Source organism: Silene latifolia, chromosome X (assembly GCF_048544455.1).
Source record: "Silene latifolia isolate original U9 population chromosome X, ASM4854445v1, whole genome shotgun sequence".
In the NCBI taxonomy this organism is placed as follows: domain Eukaryota; kingdom Viridiplantae; phylum Streptophyta; class Magnoliopsida; order Caryophyllales; family Caryophyllaceae; genus Silene; species Silene latifolia.
In genome coordinates this window covers 35,711,146-35,733,354 of record NC_133537.1, presented here as the reverse complement: position 1 = coordinate 35,733,354, position 22,209 = coordinate 35,711,146, and the positions used below count along the sequence as shown (strand labels likewise).

The window sequence follows — 22,209 nt, the reverse complement described above, 5'->3', positions numbered from 1 at the left end:
GGCAGTGGTTGACGGTGTGGGAGGGTGTGGTGGGTGTTGGTGGGAGTGGTGGAAATAGGGAGTAGGAGGAAGAAGGGGTTATGAGGTTATGGGCTTACCCAAGGGGGGAGGGGTATGGATGAGAATGGTTTTGGGGGTAAGGAGGGGTATGGGTTACCCTTTCTTTGTGTCAAACAAACAACAACAAAAGGAATCAACCATTTTTATTCTCTTTCCCTTTCCTTATTCCCCCCAACCAAACGCCCCCTAAATACTATAAAATCGGTACGTAGATATTACCCTCGACGCAAGGATCACAAGGATGCAAAGAACAATGAAATCCGACCTCTCAAGCTCCGGGATTTGTCAATAACACGGATGAATGCGAAGAACGTAACTTGAATCTCTTTTCAATGTAATTAGGTTTGTAAAAGTGTATTATAAAGATGACGGAAATATTTATATATTAATCCGTGTTATTAACAAAACCCGACAAAACATTACCCGTAAACCGAGCTACTCGATCGAGTAACTGTCGTACTCGATCGAGTGCCCAGGCTACTCGATCGAGTACCCTATAGGCAGAATACTGTTTTAAAAACCAAAACACCCTTACTCGACAGAGTAAGGCCCACTCGATAGAGTACCCAGAGACTCATAAAACCGTAGTATTACACAGGTGGTAGATCTTCTAATCCAAGCTTGAATCCCAAGTAGAAGGTGTTTGTGAGGGTTTAAAGAGAAGGGAGAGAGTTTGGAAAGATAAGGAGGAACATGGAAATAATTTTAGGGTTATGGGAGAATGGGGATTAATCCCGTGTTCTGAAAACAGCGGCACTAGACCGAGTGCCGAGTCCACTCGGTCGAGTGGACTTACTCAGCCGAGTAGCACTCCACTCAGTCGATTGGACTCACTCGGTCGAGTGTACTCTTCACTCGACCGAGTGGACCCACTCGATCCGCTGCAACACCACACGGTCTGGTGTAGGGCTATTGATGATTCAAAGTCTAACCTCGCAAGTGAACGAGTTCGTTGCACTATTTAAGGGTCGAATCCGCAAGGAGCATGGGAGAGTACTAATTGTTTTAAGTCTTTGGTTTAGCTAGGTCGGCGCAAATTGAGTTGAGATTATAGACTAAACAACTACACTAATTAAAATAAAATGTAAATAAACTAAAAATGGAAATTGAACAAGTAAGATTAAGAAGTTGTAATTCAAGGATAAGAAAAGTCTATGACCCGATCTTTCCACCAACAATTCGGGTTTACCATCATGATTCCATTTTGACTAGCCATTGGGGTGATACAGAGGGGGAGATGCCTCTAATTCGCCTAATACCCCCCTCTCGGTTTCGCATTAAGACACTAGTCCTCCCAACCCCCCTCCCTTTCGGTCTCGGAGGTCGGAATCCTAAGGTAGAAACTCGACTACCCTAGAAATGTGCACTTCTCTAAGATATCCTAGTTTCTTCTAAGTCCAAAAGCCCTCATCATTTTCCAGGTCATCCAACTCCTTCTCTCGAAGGTCGAATTCAAACACTAGTCTAGAGGTGCCCTCCCATGGTTCTCCCTTTCGGTCTCAACCTAGGCTAGCAATAGGTCCGACTAATGGGTACCCGGTTTCCAACCTAACCAACTCTCGTTGGTGGATAAGGGTCACAAACCAATCAATACCCACAATTGACCAAATAAATAAAACAATCCTCTAGCCTACCCTTACTAATCCTCCCCAACAACTATTTTATAGGAATCAATCAAGTAAACCTCTCATGTTGGGGTTAAATCGAGTCCTAGTTAAAGGACTACTCACTAATCATGGTTATTAAGACAAAATAATTGATAAAGGTGAATTCTTTAACCATGTACATGATATGAAATTGAATACTACTATTAATAATGTAATAAATCAACAAAACTATGAGAAGAACTAATTAAACTAAGCTGGAAAAGGATTAATGCAAAAAAGAACAAACTTTGACACAACAACTCAAAGATTCAAACTTTTATGAGAATTACCAACTAAAAACATGAAAAAGATGAACAAGAGAGAGAAAATTATAATCTAACAACTAACAAAAGAGATTCAAATGCAAACAATTGATATAAAACTTAAGAGAAAGTAAATGTAAACAATTGAACATAAAGGAAAGAATTGTACCAACTTAATTGCAAAAGAAGGAAACATGGATTGAACAAGAATGGAGGAATCTTCAATTCTCTTACAACTCAATTTCCAAGACTAAAATTATGCTAATTATTGAAAGATTAGAGTGTAATTAAGGAAAGATTAACAAAGTTTGAAACTTGGTAAAATGGAAAAACTAGATCTAGGGTTGTGTGTCCAAGGGGAATTAGTAATGGGGTATTTATACTATCCTCTTGGATTAAGTAACAAGAGAAAAGAAAGAAAGCCCAAAAATGCGTCTGAGGCTCCTGTGCCGATCCACCGCCTGTCGGCCTCCCTGCCGGCAACGAGTTCTTCAATGCCAAAATGTAAACAATTGACCTGGGGTTGTTCTCTGTCGGCTGGCCGGCTTCCGGTCTACCGGCAGAGAACCCTTTTTCATTGGCTTTTCTTCAATTCCTCACAAGTGCATGCCGGCAGACCGGCTGCTGGTTACCCAACCGGCAACGAGATATTGGCTATTTTTCTTCCTTTCTTCTCTTTAAATTGGCTGAGTAATTTGGGAGGGGTTCCCTGCCGGTTAGCCGGCCTGCCGGCAGAGAACTCTTCTTCATTGTTTTCTCCTCTTTTTCCTCTCATGCTATCACAAGCTAACTCCGTTCTTGCTCCTTATTCCGCTTTGCGTCTTCCTAGGCCTATTCTCTACAAGATGAGACGGGAATTCATAACATGGGAGCACGTGAAATAAAGGGGGCAAAATGCAAGGAAATCGAAGCTAAAATCGTGTCAAAGGGGGCAAAAAGCATGAGAATAAAGAAGGGAAACGGTATAATTCATCGTTTATCAGCTATCCTTCCCTTCCGAGTGATCTCTTATCGGTCTAAAGGTCCTCTCACGCATCTCAAGGTCTAAGTACGGGTCCCATAAAGGCCGGCTATTATAATCTTCCATCCTTAAAAATGAACTTCGTCCTCGAAGTTCGCCTCACCCTCACATATCCTTCACACTTCCTTACGTCTCATTCGAGTCATGCCTCACTCCCTGTCTCTTCCTCAAGCATTTTGCTCATCTCTCTCGCTAGGGCTCACGCATAGTTCTTTACCTTACGTGCTCTTTTATATTCTGATGCCCTTTCTTATTCCTAAATGTTACAATTTTGATGTGTATCAGGGAAAGAGAATGAACCACCTTCTCCCACATCGCAACTATCACCAATCACCGCGCCGCCGCCACACCTTTGTCACGTCATCATCCTCTTGCCGGCACTGGGCTCCATGCCTCTACATCTCCAGTGGGTATCATGGTCCCGTGGGTGGAGGTGGGTGGGTAGGATTCTCGGGATTTAGGGTTGGTGTTTTAGAATGTGGGTGGCTTTTTTCTTGGTTTGGGGATATTTTCGGGTGGGTAGTGATGGTTTCGACGGTGATAAGACGGGCGTGAGGAGTGGTCTCTAGCCATATGGTCAGGTGCCTCTGGTGCTGGTGTTGGCGGTGAATGAAGGTGGTTGATCTGGTGATGGGCGTTTAGTAAGGAAAAGGAACTGGTTATCCTTGGAGTAGGGGGGCATGAGTGGGATTATGGGTAATCCCATTCTTCAAAGTAGGTAAAGGGAATGAAATAAGGTCAAACAAACAACAACTAAGGTAATTGGAGTGTTCCATTCCCTTTCCCTTTTCTTATCTTAATCACCGCCAGGTCCCAACCAAACAGCCTCTAAATTAACTATTTATAAAACCTTACTCAAACAACAGTAAATACTAATTACGAGTAGTACCCAAGAGAATGAATGGTATTACTAAATTTGTGTGAATGTGAAATTCAAAACAACTAAAAGTAAATGAAAACAAAATCATAATAAAGAAGAGAGTTTTCAATTGGTGAAAAAAAAAAGACAAGTTCAAATAAGATTCTTCAACAAGTAAACTAGCTAATTAAAGTGATGAAATTAAAGTGAAAGATCTTAAAGGGGGTTGTAAAACGTCGTCGACGTTTTATAACAAATCGTCGACCTTTTTTTTTAAAAAAAAAAAAAAAGACACTCTCTACCCTTCATCTCCCTCTCTATACTCTATTCTCTCCCAAACTCGCCCAATCTCTCCCAAACAAACAACAAACCTTTAAAAAATCAACACTTTGTTCATCCGATTCAATGTCGAACAACGAATAATCTACATCAAACGCTAACAACGATTCATCGGTAAGTAGTTAACTACTTATTCTATTTCTCGTTTGAATCGAATTATTATGAATTGGATTGATAATCGAATTACATGTTAACTTGATATGAATGGTATTAGCTTGAATCTAAATAGTCTTCATAGAACTAGTATTGAATTACCTTATGAATAGAATTAGCATAAATCAAACACGTCCAATAGTCATAGCAAATTTGATTGTCGTCAATAGTTAGACTTTGAATTTCATAGTCCTGCATGGATATGGACGTGAACATTCATTGTGCTGCATGGACAAGGATGTGAACATTCATCGTCCTGCATGGATATGGACGGCTACATTCAACGTCTGGCCTGGAGATGGACAATGAATCCCTACATCCATTATGGGCAGGGACAATGAATTTGCATGTCTATACTATTATGGACGATTAATGTGGACGTCCAGAATGGGAACGGACAATGAAACTCTACGTCTGTCATGGGTATGGACATGTACTGTTCACATCTGGCCCGGTGCTGGACGTGAAAAGTCCGGAGTCTTTGTCTTCTGGCTGCCCGTGTTACTAGATAAACCATCACCAAGTGGCACATATCGACCTCTACCATCCTGCACCACCTTCTTAGGTGGTAGTACGGCGGCCTCCTCATCAAGAAAACGATTGTCATCCTCCTCCTCCTCGTACGACGGCCTCCTCGTCAAGAAATAGAGAGTCCTCCTCCTCCTCCTCCTCCTCCTCCTCCTCATCATCATCATCATCATCATCATTATCATCATCATCATCATCATCATCAACATCCTCATGCTGAACCACATAGTCAAAATGCTCCTCCTCCTCAGCATCAGAATCGGCAACTGGCTCCTTAAAGTACTGACTCGGTAAATCAAGCTCGGCCATAACAGGCTCGGGAGTAGGGTCGGGAGAAGAACAGATTTCGATGCCCCTACCCCTACTTCCCCGTCCACGACGTGGCGCTAACGGTAAGGGGATACGCCGCTTAGAGCCCGTCACTCTTCGGTCTCTCGTACGGCCCAAGGAAGTCACAATGTAATCTTCGTTGTCCGACATCTACATTTACGAGATTTAAACGTTAGATAAATAAAAATAAACAATTTTTCATACAAAAAGAATATAAAATAACCATTTAAATACTAAATTAACGGTCGAAATATAATTAAGCAGTCCAAACCAGAGACCGACGTTGAGTTTCAAAGTCCGAGCATGGCCAAGACAATGAAATTCAACGTCCTTAACCAAGCTGGACGTAGAAACTGATAGTCCGTGCCAGCTTTAGACGTGAAAACTGAACGTCCAGACCAGCTAGACGTTGATATTCAACGTCCTTCACCCAGCCAGCCGTTGATATTCAACGTCCTTCACCACTTTGGACGTAGAATCATCACGTCCTTCACCCAGCCAGACGGTGATGTTCAACGTCCCTATCCATCCCCAACTTCCCTCCATTAAACCCGACATCCAACAAATTCCTTGACAACAATAATAACACCAACAACAGATCCTTCGACAACAATAACAACAACAACAACATTAACTAATTCGACGACAACAATAACAACAAATGATTCGACAAAAACAACAAAAGAAGGCAACAAATTAAACCTGATCAAAACTAATTAAAACCATTGAAATAATTAAAACTAATTCAATTAATCAATCCCAATCTACATCTAATCAAATACAACAATAAAGCAAAAAACCATCATAATCTAATTAATCAATCCTAAACTAATATAAAACCGAATAGAATGCAAAAAGGGAGGGAGACTTACACGAATTTGGTGGTTTGTTCGGTGCCACGGTGGGCAAGAGCTTCGACGACGGTGATGGTGGGGGTGGTACTGACAGTGGCGGTGTGATGGTGCGGTGGGCCTCGTCGTCGACGGTGCTTAATCGAAATTGTTGATATTTTTGGGGTTTGGTTTTTGGTTGAGAGAGGAGGGAGATAGAGAGAATAGAAGTAAGGGTATGAGTGTATTTTGTTTATAAAACGTCGACGATTCGTTATAAAATATCGACGACGTTTCGTAACCCGGATCTTAAACTAATCCTGCTCGTTTTCATCCTATTATTGATCCTTGACAACCAAAACAATCTTTTAATACCCTTATAATCTATTGTGAATGTAAACATATGAAATCCTCTTAGATAGAAACTATCGACAATGATCGTCATTAATAGATACCATCCCTATACCATCCCTATTAGTCGAACCGGTTTAATTCAACAAATGTATGAGCACAAAAAATTCTATAGATATGAGTGCTGCTAACAAAGTAATCAAGTTCTACACATAAGTTAATCTTAATCTTGTTAAGCAAGGCACAATGAATCCGCATCAATACCACACCGACAAGTTGTTGCCAACATAGAAATTTCTAAACAATCCGATTTTACAAAAATCTACTAACAAAAGACTAATCACACTTAATAAATTGGTCAAATAATAAGAAAGGTAACATTAATAAAAACAATTAACCAAAAGAGATTAACAGTAAAAAAGGTAAATAAATAGAGATTGATTATCTTTACAATAATAAAGATGATAATTTTGGGCTTAGATCAGGCAATAAAGCTTAGTTCTCCATTGTCATCAACATAAAAACTTAGAAATATTTGGGCTCTCAACAAATTACAACTTAGATCATTCCAAAAATAATTTAGGTGTCCTATTTATATAAATGGGTAAGAAAAGGGTAAGAAAAGGGAATGTGGAAAAGACGCCAAAATTCAAGAAGAAACAGGGGCAAAGCGCATCGTGCGCAGAGAACGTGCACCATGCGCAGGATTGGATAACACAGCCTTGCAAGAGGCATATCTCTCTCGTTTCTTGTCTAAATGAGGCATATAACCTACAGCTGAAAAGCTAAGTGCATAAGCTTTATCTATAATCGACCTTGCGTCAATTAGAGCTCTTAAAACTCGAGATATCCTGTTTTGAAGTTGACCCTTATATAAAGCGAGGCTTCAAATCTTCATTTTGGGCTTATTTCTGCAAGGCCTCGAACTTGACTGCGACATGACTCGGGGTCGGACCTTATAATGACTTCAGCGATAGCTCTTAGATCAGTACAATTGATCATTGAATTGACCTTGACTCGTGTTGACTTTGGTAGGCCTTCCTCGATTTCTCTCCAAAACCGTCACCAAATAAAAAGTAAATTATCTCCTGACTTCCTACAACTCACACTCACATCAGCTAATAAATAAATCTTCATTATTACACACTTCAAACTAAATCACGATATAGTTAATAAAAAGGATGAAACTAGATAGTACCAAGGGGTAGCGGTTGCTACCCCAAACCCAGAAAGACCGGAAATATAAGTGAAGAAGATGAATTTTTGCAACCCCAATTGTAATATACATATAAGAATAATTAGGATTGTGATACTAGCATCGTCATGTAGTTGCTCAAGTGGTAAAGTTGTTGACTTGTGGGATCATGGTCTTCCTCTTGAACTGGTTGTGTCCGACCTTGAGTAGAAGCAATTTTTTCCTTTTTTTTTTTCACATCAGCCGGTCAGCCCCCCATAGCTTACGTAGAGACGTTTGTATTCAATGATGTTGTTGCATTTGCATTCTTGTTTTCATAATTTATAGTTTAATTACCGGCTCAATCAATAATCTGCATTATGGAAAAAGAAAAGGTAATTATTAAGTACTTCGTAATATCTATTATATACGAATACATTATTTCACAAATTATTACTAGTTACTTCCTCCGCTTCAATCATTTATTTACCTATTTATTCTTGAGATTTAATTTTAGTCATTCACGAACGATTGAAACAAATGATGTACTACCTCCGTTCCAATGATATGTTTACACTTCCTTATTTTGTTCTCACGGAATAAATGAAGTGCAAACATATCATTGGAACAGAGGGAGTATAATTTTTTTGTTATTACACGTTGTGTCACTTTTTGTTATTATTACGAATTGTCTACTGTTCGCGTATTATGTATGTATATATATATATATATATATATATATATATATATATAGAGAGAGAGAGAGAGAGAGAGAGAGAGTCGGGATTTGGTGAGAACTCCTAAATAATTGAGGATTGAGGATCAAATATAACCGTCCGATCAAAAGACTAGATAGCTGAGATTTGCGCGGATAACAAAAAAATAGACTCTTGAGAATTTGACACGTGGACAAGAAAAAGGACTGACTTTCAGCCTCAATCAAACGCATCACTACTTCATTCAAAATAGAAAAAAAACTTCACTCAACTTTCTCTCTCTAAAAACAAAGAATTACTAACGAAATCAGCAATCAATCGCATATCAATCAAAATTACTAAGCAATAACAATATCATCCTTCAACATAACTTGTGCTTCAATTTGAATTCTAGGTACAACTTTTCCTCTAGTGCTTTTGAATTTCTGAAATTAGGTATATTCTGGAGAAATAATTGTTAGAATGGATTAATTATGAATTATTTTTTTTTGTTTTTTGTTTATGTTTCTATGAATATTGTTTTGAATACTTGTTTTAGATGTTTTTGTAACTTTGGATGCATATTATTCGGGTAACACACAAATTTTAAGTGTTTTGAACATCGACTTTATTAGTTGTTTTTTCAAAAATCAATTCGTTCTTTCTTAGTATTTTAGGTTAGGTTGAAATAATTCCTTATTTTACAATATTTCGTTATGTGAATTTAGGTTTACATTTAATGAATTTCCTGATTTTGCTATATTTTTTCTTGTTCATTGTATTTAGTTTTGGATATAATGAATTCCTTAATTTCGATAGACTATATACGGAATGTTGAATTAGTTGTGAGATATGTGTTACTTTAAACAATTTAGACTATAATATTGTGGCGATTGATTACCGAGTATCTTAGTTTCATTTTTTTAGTTAACTTGAGTGTGATATTGTGGTTAGTGAAACTACCTTTCTATGATTAGTGTAGACTCTCATGATTATGGAAACATTTGTGAAGATTTAATCTAGTTCTCTTAATGCAGTGTACATATTTCAGTGGAACCGATTCGATTTTCGGGTATGGTTTCTCCTATAAAAGTTGAACTTGACTTTCTGATATATTTTGAACGATTCTTTCTATGTCTAAATGCATCAATACTTTACTTGATGTAGTTGGATGAGTAGTAAGTCAAATATAAAAGGTACTCTCCTATTAAAGTTGAACTTGACTTTCTGATATTTAGAGTGTTCTGCCATTAATTATCAATTTTTCTTATACTTTGTGGCTCGATTTTATAACACCTCATCATAAAAGCCTATTAGCTCAATCGGTAGAGCATTGTGCAATGCACAAAGAATATGGGTTCAAGTCCCACATAGGCTACTGTTAATGTGCTATTTCAAAGTACAATTTCATTTCCATTTTTGTGCTATTTCAAAAGATTCCTTCTGTTATTCTTTATCTTACATGTGTTATTTCTATTACAGTAAACATGTGTGATATTGTATTGAGTGCATTGTTATATTGTATTACATAAATTGTGATATTGTAACTAAAATCCAATAGTAGATGAGCAAGGCTAATGACGAAATTTATAAAAATAGTTGTGATATTATATTGGATATGCTGTGATATTGTATTATTAGACATGTGATATTGTAATACTAAAAAAGCAATCAACTGACGGAGATTATTTGGAAATGTTTTTGATATTGTATTCACTACTACAAAACTCGTTATGGACATCAGTCGATGGACATCGGATTATCTGGAAAACCGATGTACATAACATGCACATCGGTTGTTTGCAAAAACCTGATGTGCATATAATTATATGTACATCGGTTGCGTTAAAAAACACATGTCCATTATTTCTGATTTTAAAGGACATGTGATATTTAATAAAACTCATGTCTATTTAAAAGTCATGGACATGGAACATTGCATTTAACCGATGGGCATCTAAAGTGAAAATTTCCGCCATCACTTATAATTTCGACTACATACATTCTTTCCCAAATCCTCTCACTCACTCTAACTCCCAAAAACCATAACCCATTTGACACCCGTTTTCCTCTTTCCCCTTTCCCTTTTCCCCTTTCCCCTTTCCCTGAAGAAACGCTAAAGCCCTCCACCAATATCACCTTCACCACCTCCACTCCGGTGACAACACCTCCGCCAGGAACCTAGGCCTCCGCCACTGTCACGCACCATCGTCCTTCGTTTTCCTTCTAGTCAGGTAATTCGATTTTTTTTTATAATCCTTTCAACTACTCTGCGATTTGATTCTCTAATTCGTTATTAAGCTAAATTGAAAGTGATGATAACACGAAGCAAAGATGCGATAGTAAGACGAGACTCTCATTTTTTGGGAAGTAGCCTTCATTTTTACGCGAAGAACAAATAAGATGATTTAGGATAGAAAATTCCTCTTCTCATTTTCTCTCAAATGATTTAATTAGATTAATTTAGTTCATCTCATTTATATTCAATTCCAAATCTTTAGTAATCGATTTTCAAGATCTATAAATTTCATGCTCAATTTAATTCAAGTTTGGTATAATTTCTTTTTTTCTTATTTTATTGGTGTCTTAGCTTTACTTGTTATTCTAGTTAAACCTTTGTTAGTTTAGTAAACATGAACTCTATTAGTCGACTTAGAAGATATAATATACCATAATATAAACATGTTTTGCGAGTGCCTAACAACTGTTCGATAAAAATAGTTGGTGTCATAGCATACTTGTTTTGATATGATCTAAAGTTTGCTAGTAACTTGACTTGTGGTAATGTTGAATTCTTTCTCAGCCGAGGTTGGTTTGTTATGTATCATAGTTGTTACATTGTTTTTCAGATGATTCATATTGATTTGAAGTTTCTGACAGCTGATGCCTACTGTTGTACGGACTATCAGAAGGAACAGGTTCCAACTACTAGAAATTAAAAGAGCTTTTTATTATTGATGCTTCTTGCTTGTCTCGAGTCTTGGCTGTCTTTTTTCACTCTCTTGTTCAATATGTGTCCTTGTGGAAATATTCGAAAGTTTGGTTTATATGCTTATATTGTCTCAATACGTTCATTCAGTTGAGTCCAAACAAAAAGACAAGCTTCCATGGAGGGTGGGGGAGTATGATTAGTTGGAGATTAGTGAGTTTGATGAGTGGCAGAGTATTAGTGTATTGTGTACTGCACTTCGTATGATATTATAAAAATGGTATTATTGCAGTCAGTGGCCGGAGTGATGCACTCTTGAAGCCTCTTATAAGTCTTGATAACTTTACTTTTTATGAGATTTCAAATCAATTCTTTTTTATAGCTCCTCATAATCACATGGACTTGTAGAGTATAAAATTACTTTTGTAGTCCATGAGTTTGAGAGTTCTAACAACTATCAGCAATTGTTTTTCTTTACTGAGTTAAGTTTAGATTAGTATTTTGAAATACTATTGTTCATACCTTGCTATTAGTACGACAACTAACATGATCAGTTGATCACAGTATGACCTAAACAATGTAGGAGACTGTCGCCAGAAACTTATCTGTGTACAAATCTTGTTTGAGATTTTGTTGACAAAAAAGTGTCTTGTTTTAGAAGGACTAACAACCAACTTACTGAGAGAAAGTAAAGTTCATTCAAATTCTAAACCACCACAGAGATTACTGATTAGTATGGACTTTATGCTTATCTTAATCTACAATTAAGTATCTTGAGCTGTCAACAAATACATGACTAGCATAATCATGATTTATCATTATAGCTACTAATCAATAAGGTGACCTTTTTGGCCAATTTGATTTTGTTCTGTTCTACATTTTTTTTAGAATCACCTTTTACTTTTATCCCAAGAGAGAAACCAACATACAACAACAAAGATAATACCAGATACGGAAAGGTAATAAACAAAGAAAATATACCAACTTTCCTGCAGCCATGTCAACCTGAGCCTTGATCACCAAAAAATTGGCATTCCCGGCTGGACCAATTATGAGTTTTATGGATTATTTTGACAAATAGTTAGACTTGTGTGAGAACGACGGCTGGTAACTGATAAATTGATTGTTATTCATACTTGTTCTAAATTTTCTGAATGTTGTTTTTATTTGTCGATCTGTGTTTTTTCAAGATAGGAGGATTATGTGAATAGAGATAGCTAAGTACATAGACAGAAAGTCACTGGTGAAGCGCGCAAGTACATGCAAATGGTTCTGCAAAGTCGTCACAGAATAATGCGTCTTGAAATACGCTTTCAGGCATGCCTGATCCAGGGGATGTATCCTTCCAAGTGGAAAAACATCTATGCATCAGCTTTTGGTAAATTATCAGAATTCTATTGGATTTCGCTCGTGTTGTTATACAGTGTTTTATTATGTCGTGATGTAATTGTGTTCTTGATCCATCTCATGGTGTTTGATAAGTTCGATTTATAATTCTATTGCAGATGGTACTCACTCATACCTCTTTCGCCAGCATGAGAAACACATTGGTATGACATTCGTCCTTCATGAACATCATGCCAGTCCATCAAATTCATTGTGCTTACTGCCAATTCCACTCTGAAAGTTATGTGATGACTTACTCCTAGAGTCCTAGGTAGATTAAAATCCATTCAGCATAAGAATGATTTGGAATGACAGTGGCATATTTAATTCCTCCTGTTTTTGTTTTTACTGCTGATGGAGCTAATTTTTGGGAAAATGCATCTGTTTATGAACCTTCAGGAAAAACCCTTGTCGGTATGGCAGAAGTTGAAGCAGTCATACAGGAAATGTTCCAAGCTCCTCACATTCAGGTGAGTGTATTGCTAGTAGTTGTGATACTTAAAATACAGTAATGTATGTGTCTCGTTAGTTATATAGGATTTTCTATGTTGATATTTTGTTTTCTCGTTAATTTTGTTGTGTTGAACCAGATTCTCTTGGTAATATGCCCAATGGGAGATGAACAAATCTGTGGCTGCCAAGTAGTCTTGTCTCTTCGGCCTTTTTTTTTTTTAAACAATTAGTTAGTTTACATATCGATTTATATTTTTGTATAGGTTAGTCGTCTAAGTAAATTTGACACATTATGTAGATGAAATTTTTTTGTAATTGGCTTTGGATAACCGATTGATTGTATACAGATATTTTTTGTTGATTATGGAATCATTTTGCATTGTCATCATGTGTACGACTAATATGGGCAACAGCGTAATATTTTTTTTTTATAAAAAATAATAATTATAGACATCGGAGTTTTGCAAAAAACTGATGTCCATTGATCAAATAGACATCGATTTTCCTAAAAATCCGATGTCCATTGATCAAATAGACATCGGTTTTCCTAAAAATCCGATGTGCAAATTTTAATGGACATCGGTTTAAAATCCGATGTCCATTAATCCATAATGGACATGACCAAACTCTACATCGGTTGTGTATCCGATGTCCATATAGCCAAAAGTCCGATGTCCATCACAAGTTTTGTAGTAGTGATTGAACATATTGTGTTATTGTAATGTAAAACAGTAGATATTGTAACACTGAGAGAACAATCATTGTTCTACCTTGGCTTACAAAGACTATTTTAAAAAGTGTGATATTATTGTATTGTATATTTTGTGTTATTGTAATGTAAAACAATTGATATAATAATACTGAGAGAACAATAATTGTTCTATCTTGATTGACAAAGACTATATGAAAAAGTGTGATATTGTATTGTATATTTTGTGATATTATATTGCAAAACGTCTGATATTGTAATACTGAGATAACATTCACTGTTCTACCTTGACTGTCAAAGCCTATTTGAAAAAATGTGATATTGTGTTGTATATTTTGTGGCATTATATCGCAAAACGTCTGATATTGTAATATTCAAACAGTAATGATTATTTCCCAAAAAGTGAGATATTGTATTGAATTCTCTGTGGTATTGTATTGAATATATTGTGGTATTGTAAAGAATACAATGTGTTACTATAATGTAATTAGTGTGATACTTCAGTTAAAAACTTGTGATATTTATATGAGACAAATGTGATATTGCAGTGGATATGTTGTGATATTATATTGTAAAGAATACATATCCAATACAATATCACAGGTATAACAATACAATATCACACGTCTAACAGTGCTATTTTTAAGACATTATTTATGAAATACAGTATCAAAAATGACAAAAAAGGCCAAGCAATGTACGAAAAAAAATCAACTATATCAGTGTGTATATCTTATACTATACTAATGATTGTTGTGGTGTATAACTATATTAGTAATGAAGTATGTGGTGTATATACTACATTTATTGGGCTTCATCAACAAAAAATCCTTCAACCAAAAGATGACGACACAAAGAATGCATTGGATCGGATGAGCTTGATGAACATAAATCATTCAACCCCCCCAATCATCATCTGAACTCCCCTGAAAATACAAAACAAAAAAAGTGATGATTTAGTGAATTGATAAACATGAATCTTCTGGATTTGACAAGACAATGCTTACAAAGAGGTAAGACCTTTGAATGATGAACTTAATGATCCTCTGGAATTAACAAGATTCAACTAAATAACAAAAGTTCTATGGCTCAGTAAAGTACTATAGATCACCAATATCACCTGATCAACTCATATCATGAACCCTAGATAAGCATGACAACTATGAGGGTCAGCCAGACAATACAACCTTGATAACCACATACTAAAGTCCGAAACCTTGAGTCTTGCCGACATTGATAGAGAAGCTTCTCATATAAGGCTGTAAGAGGGATGACATTGTCAACAACAGCAAAAGTAGAGTCACAACAATCGATAGTACGCTAAATTAGCCGACAATCTAGCTCTAGAGTCTAGACCTAATGAATACACACATCAAGAGATCATCAACAATATGCAGTAATCAACTTGTACTAGAGTAGCCTAGCAAATAAGTCATAGTCCAGCAAAGAGCCTCCAAAATAATCAAACAAGCGTTGTACAAATCGCAACCTTTAAGAGCATCACCCTATTTAACCAACTAGAAACACCATTAAATTAGCTCAATTTATCTCTTACTATACAAATTGGACACAAAGCTAGCTCAATTAACGCTAATCTAAAGCACTTACCGGCATCGAACTTTCTTGTTCAAACGAAAAATCTACACGCAGAAATTAAACATCACTATAAATCAAACGGCAAAAAATACGACAAATATCCACAATTGCTCAAATATACAAGCAATTACGACTTACTCAATTTATGATTAACTACCAACATATTGAAGAATTAGACAAGTTTATGTAGTTGATTAAAGAAATGAACACAAAAACCCTAGTAAATTACACAGTACAATCAATACATGTAAATCATTTGAAAAAATTAGGGAAAATCAAATGCAGTAAACAATCCGCTACAACGTATATAAGAAAACGAAAACACACATTAAATGTAGCATAATTACAAATATATGTAAGAAAATCAACAATTAAATGAAAATAAAGCTTAAATTAAAAATTAAAGAGAAAGTAGATGTACCTGATATCGCGATTATGAATGAAAGAGTATGATTGTTGATGAGAAATAGAAGAACGGCAAACCTAGAGCTAAGATTCAATGCGAAACCTAGAAATGACGAGAGAAATCGTAAGAAATTTGGGGATTCATTTAAGAAAGCGTAAGAGAAGATAGAAGGTAGAGAGAGAAAGTATTTGAGCGAAAATAAATGAGTTTCATGAGAATAAGAGAATATATTGACCCGTGGAATTGACTATTCTACCCTTAATGAGCCGCGCACAATATAGTACATTAGATCTCTTAGATCCGACGGTCTGAATTAATCCTCAATCCTCAAATATATGAGTTATACTCATATGATATATATATATATATATATATATATATATATATATAGAGAGAGAGAGAGAGAGAGAGAGGCGGGATCTCGTGAGTTTGGTTCTTACGGTGAGTTTGTGCTTGGAAATCTCAACCATAGGATCAAAGGAAACCAAGGGCTGAGATCATGCATCTAAACTAACACGTCAGAAAAACAAGAAAAAGGAAATTAGAAAAAATACAAAAGCAAAGAAGTGTACATAATTTTTTGATTTCCAATAATGTAGGCCTCTATGGCTTGTTAGAAACAAAAATAAAACCAAATAAAGTGAATAAATCTGTTGCTAATGTCTTTAGTGATTGGAGTGTTTCTACCAACACAGCTTGCCATCCAGGAGGTAGAATTTGGGTGGTCTGAAAACCTCATCTATATGATATTTGTTTTTTGGAATATGATGCTCAGTTTATCCACATGAAAGTGTATGACAGACACACTAATGGAGTTTTCTTCTTTACTGTGATCTATGCTTTTAATGGGATTAGTGAAAGAGAAAGTTTGTGGAATAACCTCAGGAGGATTAAACTTTCTAATTCTATGCCATGGTTAATTGGGGGAGATTTTAATTGTGTTTTGCAAGCTGAGGAAAGATTAGGTGGTGCATTTAATATGGCAGAAGCCGAACCTTTCTAGAAGTGTATGGAGGATTGTGAAGTTATGGACATTCCAACGTCAGGATCTTTTTATACTTGGAATAACAAACAGCCTCCAGAAACAAGAGTATATAGCAGGTTGGATAGGGTTTTTGTGAATCAAGGATGGACTACTTTTTTTCCTGATCTTTTTGCCAACTTTTTGCCAGAGGGGCTTTTTTATCATTCTCCTTGTGTGATTGGTAAAACAGACAGAGGACAGCACAAGAATAGACCTTTCAAATACTTTAATATGTGGAGTTTATCTCCTGATTTCCTTAATTGTGTGTCTAATGTCTGGAGTCAAGATATGGAGGGTACAAAAATGTATAGAATCACCCAAAAACTCAAGATGCTCAAGCATGAGCTCAAAAAGATTAATAGATCTTGCTACTCTGATATTGAGAATCAGGCCTTACTGGCTGAAACAAAGCTTTTTCATGCTCAGCAGGAGCTTAGCCAGCATCCAGGGGACAAAAAAATTATGGCTCAAGAATATGCAGCTCACCAGACTTTCAAACATTTACAGCTTGCAAAATCAGAATTTCTTAAACAGAAGGCAAAGGCTTATTGGTTAACTGAAGGTGACACTAATTCTTCTTACTTTCATGGGGTGATAAAAGCACGGAGGAATAAGAATTTTATCCACCAAATTAAAGATCATAAAGGTATCTTGCATACAGATGAAAGTGGGATTCAACAGGCTTTCTTAGAGTATTATCAAGGTCTTCTTGGATCCAGTGCTCCCACTCTCAAGGTGAATCAGTCCATTATCCAGAAGGGTAATATGTGCACAGAGGTTCAAAGCCAGATTTTATTATCTCCAGTGACACATGATGAGATTAAAGAAATTATTTTTAATATCCCTAATGACAAAGCCCCTGGGCCAGATGGTTACTCCAGTAAATTTTTCAAAGATTCATGGGAGATAGTTGGAGGGGAGATAACTAATGCAGTTCTGGATTTTTTTGAATCAGGCTACCTTCTGAAGCAGGTGAATACTACTCTTGTTACTTTAATACCTAAAGTGGAGAGGCCTGAGACTGTGCTACAATATAGACCTATTGCATGCTGTAATATTATTTATAAATGCATATCTAAACTGTTATGCAAAAGGCTATCAATCATTTTACCTGATCTAATTTCTCACAACCAAGGAGGGTTCATTCAAGGAAGGAGCATTATGGATAATATTCTTATTTGTCAAGATATTATTAGACTATATGAAAGACAAGCTAGCTCTCCCAGGTGTATGTTTAAAATAGATCTTCAGAAAGCCTATGATACTGTGGAGTGGGGGTTTCTGGAACAAATGCTCAAGGCTTTGCATTTCCCTCCTCAGTTCATTGGATGGATTATGCAATGTGTCACAACAGCCAGCTACTCACTAAGTCTCAATGACAACATGTTTGGATTTTTTAAAGGGCAAAGGGGACTAAGGCAGGGAGACTCTTTATCTCCTTTACTTTTCACAATTTGCATGGATTATTTGTCTAGGCTTCTTGTGGTATCTACTGATAGTCCTGATTTTAAATTTCATCCTCTCTGCAAGCCCATGAGATTAAGCCACTTAATGTTTGCTGATGACCTCTTGTTGTTTAGCAAAGGGGATGCTCATTCAATGATGATCCTATTGAGAACTTTCTCTACTTTCTCAAAGTCTACTGGTCTAAATATGAGCAAAGGGAAGTCTAATGCATATTTCAATGGGGTGCCCTCTGAGCTTAAGGGTGATATTCTACAAATTTCTGGGATGGTGGAAGGAAGACTACCATTCAGATACTTGGGGGTGCCCATAAAAACCACAAGACTCAGTGCAACAGATTGTAAACCTATCATTGATAAAGTGGTTGACAGAATCAGAGGCTTGGGCGCTAGGAAGTTGTCTTATGCTGGAAGATTGGTGTTGGTAAAATCAGTCCTCAAAACTCTTCATCAATATTGGGCCTCAATGTTTATACTCCCCACTGGGGTAATTTCAAGAATAGAGTCCATTTGCAGGAATTTTCTGTGGGATGGAGGGGTTGATTTCATAAGATCTCCTCTGGTTTCATGGGATAAGGCTTGCAAGCCTTGGGATGAAGGGGGTTTGGGGCTAAAGAATGATATTCAATGGAACAAAGCCGTTGTGGGAAAGCTGGTCTGGTGGCTGGCATCTAAACCTGACCACATGTGGGTCAGATGGGTCAATCATACTTATTTAAAGGGGAAGGACTGGCTAACTTATGAACCTCCTACCACTGTCAGTTGGTATTGGAGGCGAATTTGTCGAGTCAAAAATCTTTTCAAAGAAGCTTACAGTCAGAACAGGTGGAATATTCAGCACAACAAAGAATACATCATTGCAAAAGGCCATGAATGCATACGAGAAACGGGTCCTAAGGTCTCTTGGAATAGTCTGGTCTGGAACAAATGGAGTATTCCTAAACACAGCTTTATCTCTTGGGTATATCAACATAGAAACATGAATACCATGGAGAAACTTCATAATCTAAACATTAGTGAAGAGGATACTTGCCGGATTTGCAGAAATGGAACGGAGACAATTGATCATCTGTTCTTTGACTGCCCGTACAGCAGAAAGGTGATGGTGAGTGTAGGGGAGTGGCTTCGTATCCCGCTGCCATATCAGGACGTGCTCAATTGGAGATTGAGGATGAAGGGAACCAAGCTGAAACAAAGGATTACCAATGCTGTCATTAATGCATGTCTCTATCATATCTGGAATCAAAGGAATAAGAGCAGACTCGAACTCACCCTGATACGACCCAATAGGCTAGCTCAGCAAATAATCGAGGAAATGAGTAGAAGAGTGTCCGCCGTCCTAACAACTCCAGTAAAGATTGCGGATCGAAGCTTCATTCAACATATTATTGGAGAAGATGGTTGCTAGTGTGGATTTGCGGAGGTTGGAGAAAGACGATTTTTAGGGGTTTGATTTTCCCCCAATTTGATTTTGATGTCGTTTTACATCTCCTTTTGATGTCTGATTTTTGTTGGATGTAATTTTATTTTGTTGACTCAAAAGGCGGGCCTTGGGTTTGGAGTGTGTATTGGGTTATCCTTCTAGGATTAACCCAAAAAGTCTCGTGTATGGTTACGTTTCTTTTATATATAATACTTACCTTTCACCCAAAAAAAAATACAAAAGCAGCTGAAAACTAAACTGAAGACTTCATTCACACGATATTTCTCTCTCTCTAACATCTCTCTTCAAATCAAAACCTAAAAAAAACAGGGAATTGCAGGCAGACAAATCTTCTGATCAAAAACCTAATACGATTATCGAAATCAAGCTTCAAACGAATTACAGGTAAATGATTTTTCGAAATTAATGACGAATTAGTTGATTTTTAATATATTGAATCATTGATTCACATGCATGTTTTCTGATTGAAACAAGTTAATGTAAAATTCGTTGATTTTAATTGAATTGAATCGTTGATTTTACTGTTTTCACGTATAAAAGATGGACAACGAGACTAATAACAATTCTAGCGAAGAAATCAACTCCACAGTAAATATGGAAACAGGTAATAATGATTCTTATCTGTTTCTCGGCTGTTGTTTATTATACTGTTATTGAATCCTATCTGTTTCTCAGCTGTTGATTCTTATAGTGATGATACTTTTTCAATCAATAGAGTATATTGATTCTTATCTGTTTCTCAGCTGTTATTCTGATTAGGGCTGAGCAAAACCGTATACCCGATACGGTTTTGGGTATACGGTTTTTAAATTCACAATTTTGTCGATACGGATCCGACCCGGTTTAACCGTATACCCAGTTTTTCCATATATCCGGTTTTCGTATACCTGGATACGGATTTCAGTTGTTTCTTGTTCAATTTATTACATACGCATTAAAACTAGTACACCCTAGCTTAAACTTAATAATATGCTACATATTAAAATAATCAAAATTTCAATATTCATTATACAAATGCATTAGGGAAAAAGAAAGTGGACAAGTTAAAGTGATTTTGGTTAAATTATTTAGTTATTGGAAGATATTTTTGTTTTTTTTATTTGTTTTCAAAAACCGTATCAGAAACCGTATACCCGGTTTTGTTTTTGCCCGACCCGGATACGATACGGTTTTTTGAAAACCGTATCATATATACGGAAATCCGTATCGTATATACGGAAATTCGTTTAATTGAAACCGTATACCGTATCGTATCCGTATATTAAAACTGTTGCGTTATTTTTGCTCAGCCCTAATTCTGATATTAGTTTATTGTTAATCTGATATTATTGTACAGTAAAATAGAATAACAGTAGAGTAACATGGTATTATGCCTTATAACAGAGTAGGATAAGAGTAAAAAATTCAGTATTATCTGGCTTATAACAGAGTAGCATAAGAGTACTGTTATTCTGATATTATTGTAACAGTAGAGTAACATGATGATATTATTGTACTGTTATTCTGATATTATTGTACTATTATTGTGATATTCTTGTGCAGTAGCATGAAAATATATGGCTTATAAGAGAGTAGCATAAGAATAACATATTTAGTATTATTGTGATGTTATTGATTGTCGTCTGTTTCCCAGCTGCTGTTATCATACTGTTATTGTCATATTACTGCAATGTTGATCATTCCCCCATGCTACTGTTATTGTGATGTTATTGTCATTTTATTGTCCTCTTACTGTACTGATTATAATCATTTACTGTCCCAGATGTTTCTACTGTCTCTATTGTTGGGGAAAATGCAATTGTAGCTAATGGTGAATCTTCAAATAACAATATATTCACCAGCCCAACTTGTTTAGACGAAGAAGACGATGAGTTTGTTCCAACTCTTCATTACAGCAGTACACCAGGGGGTACTGAACAGTGGGTAAGAACTGTTGAGAGTGATTTTACGCCTAAGTGTGGCATGTTCTTTCTTACCTTGGAGGATGGAATACAGTTCTATTCCATATATGCATTGGCTTGTGGATTTGATGTGAGAAAGTACACAAATGCAAAAGTAAAGGGGGGCGTCAACGTAAAATCACTAGTCTGTAACAGACAGGGATATAGAGATATGAAAAGGAAACTGCGTCTTGAATCAAAAAATCAGGAAGCTGGTAATTCGAGTACAACAGAGAAGACAGAGCGAAAAACTAGACAACCAAAGAAGCATGCACTGACAAGGTGTGGCTGCAAGGCAAACATGAGGTTGAGAACCTGTCCAAAAATAGACGACAGACCGGCTGGATATATTGTGGACATCTTCATAGATGTTCACAATCACTCTCTTTACTTTGTCAAAAATAGAGAATTCCAAAAGCTGTCAAGAGACGTCCATGATTACATTAAGAGGACCATTATTGATCATACTAAGCTAAACATAGGTCCAACATTAAGCTTCAGAATTCTCAAGGAATACTCAAATGGTTATCAGAATATCGGTGCCTCTTTGCTAGACTTCAAAAAAGTCAAACGAAATGTCAAGTGTTACATTGGGGATAAGGATGCCAAA

General features: G+C 36.4%; 1 protein-coding gene across 2 annotated transcripts; it reads left to right on the top strand.

Annotated features, from left to right (window-relative positions):
* The first annotated feature begins 10,392 nt into the window (after positions 1-10,392).
* LOC141621336 (uncharacterized) lies at positions 10,393-13,405 on the top strand. Of its 2 annotated transcripts, none has more exons than XM_074437919.1 (6): positions 10,393-10,483; positions 11,099-11,167; positions 12,373-12,556; positions 12,684-12,728; positions 12,964-13,034; positions 13,155-13,405. In XM_074437919.1, the coding sequence occupies exons 3-6, from the start codon at positions 12,439-12,441 to the stop codon at positions 13,245-13,247; spliced, it is 327 nt and encodes a 108-aa protein (XP_074294020.1). In that variant the 5' UTR covers positions 10,393-10,483; positions 11,099-11,167; positions 12,373-12,438; the 3' UTR covers positions 13,248-13,405. The 2 variants fall into 2 exon arrangements, with proteins under 2 accessions (XP_074294020.1, XP_074294019.1); XM_074437918.1 differs by having other exon boundaries at positions 12,369-12,556.
* The last annotated feature ends 8,804 nt before the right edge of the window (positions 13,406-22,209 follow it).

Coding starts and splice junctions, on each gene's coding strand:
- LOC141621336 (XM_074437919.1), top strand. CDS start 12,439: ATGCAAATGGTTCTGCAAAGTCGTCACAGAATAATGCGTCTTGAAATA. Junction 12,557..12,683: donor CATCTATGCATCAGCTTTTG/GTAAATTATCAG, acceptor ATTCTATTGCAG/ATGGTACTCACTCATACCTC. Junction 12,729..12,963: donor CCAGCATGAGAAACACATTG/GTATGACATTCG, acceptor ATGAACCTTCAG/GAAAAACCCTTGTCGGTATG.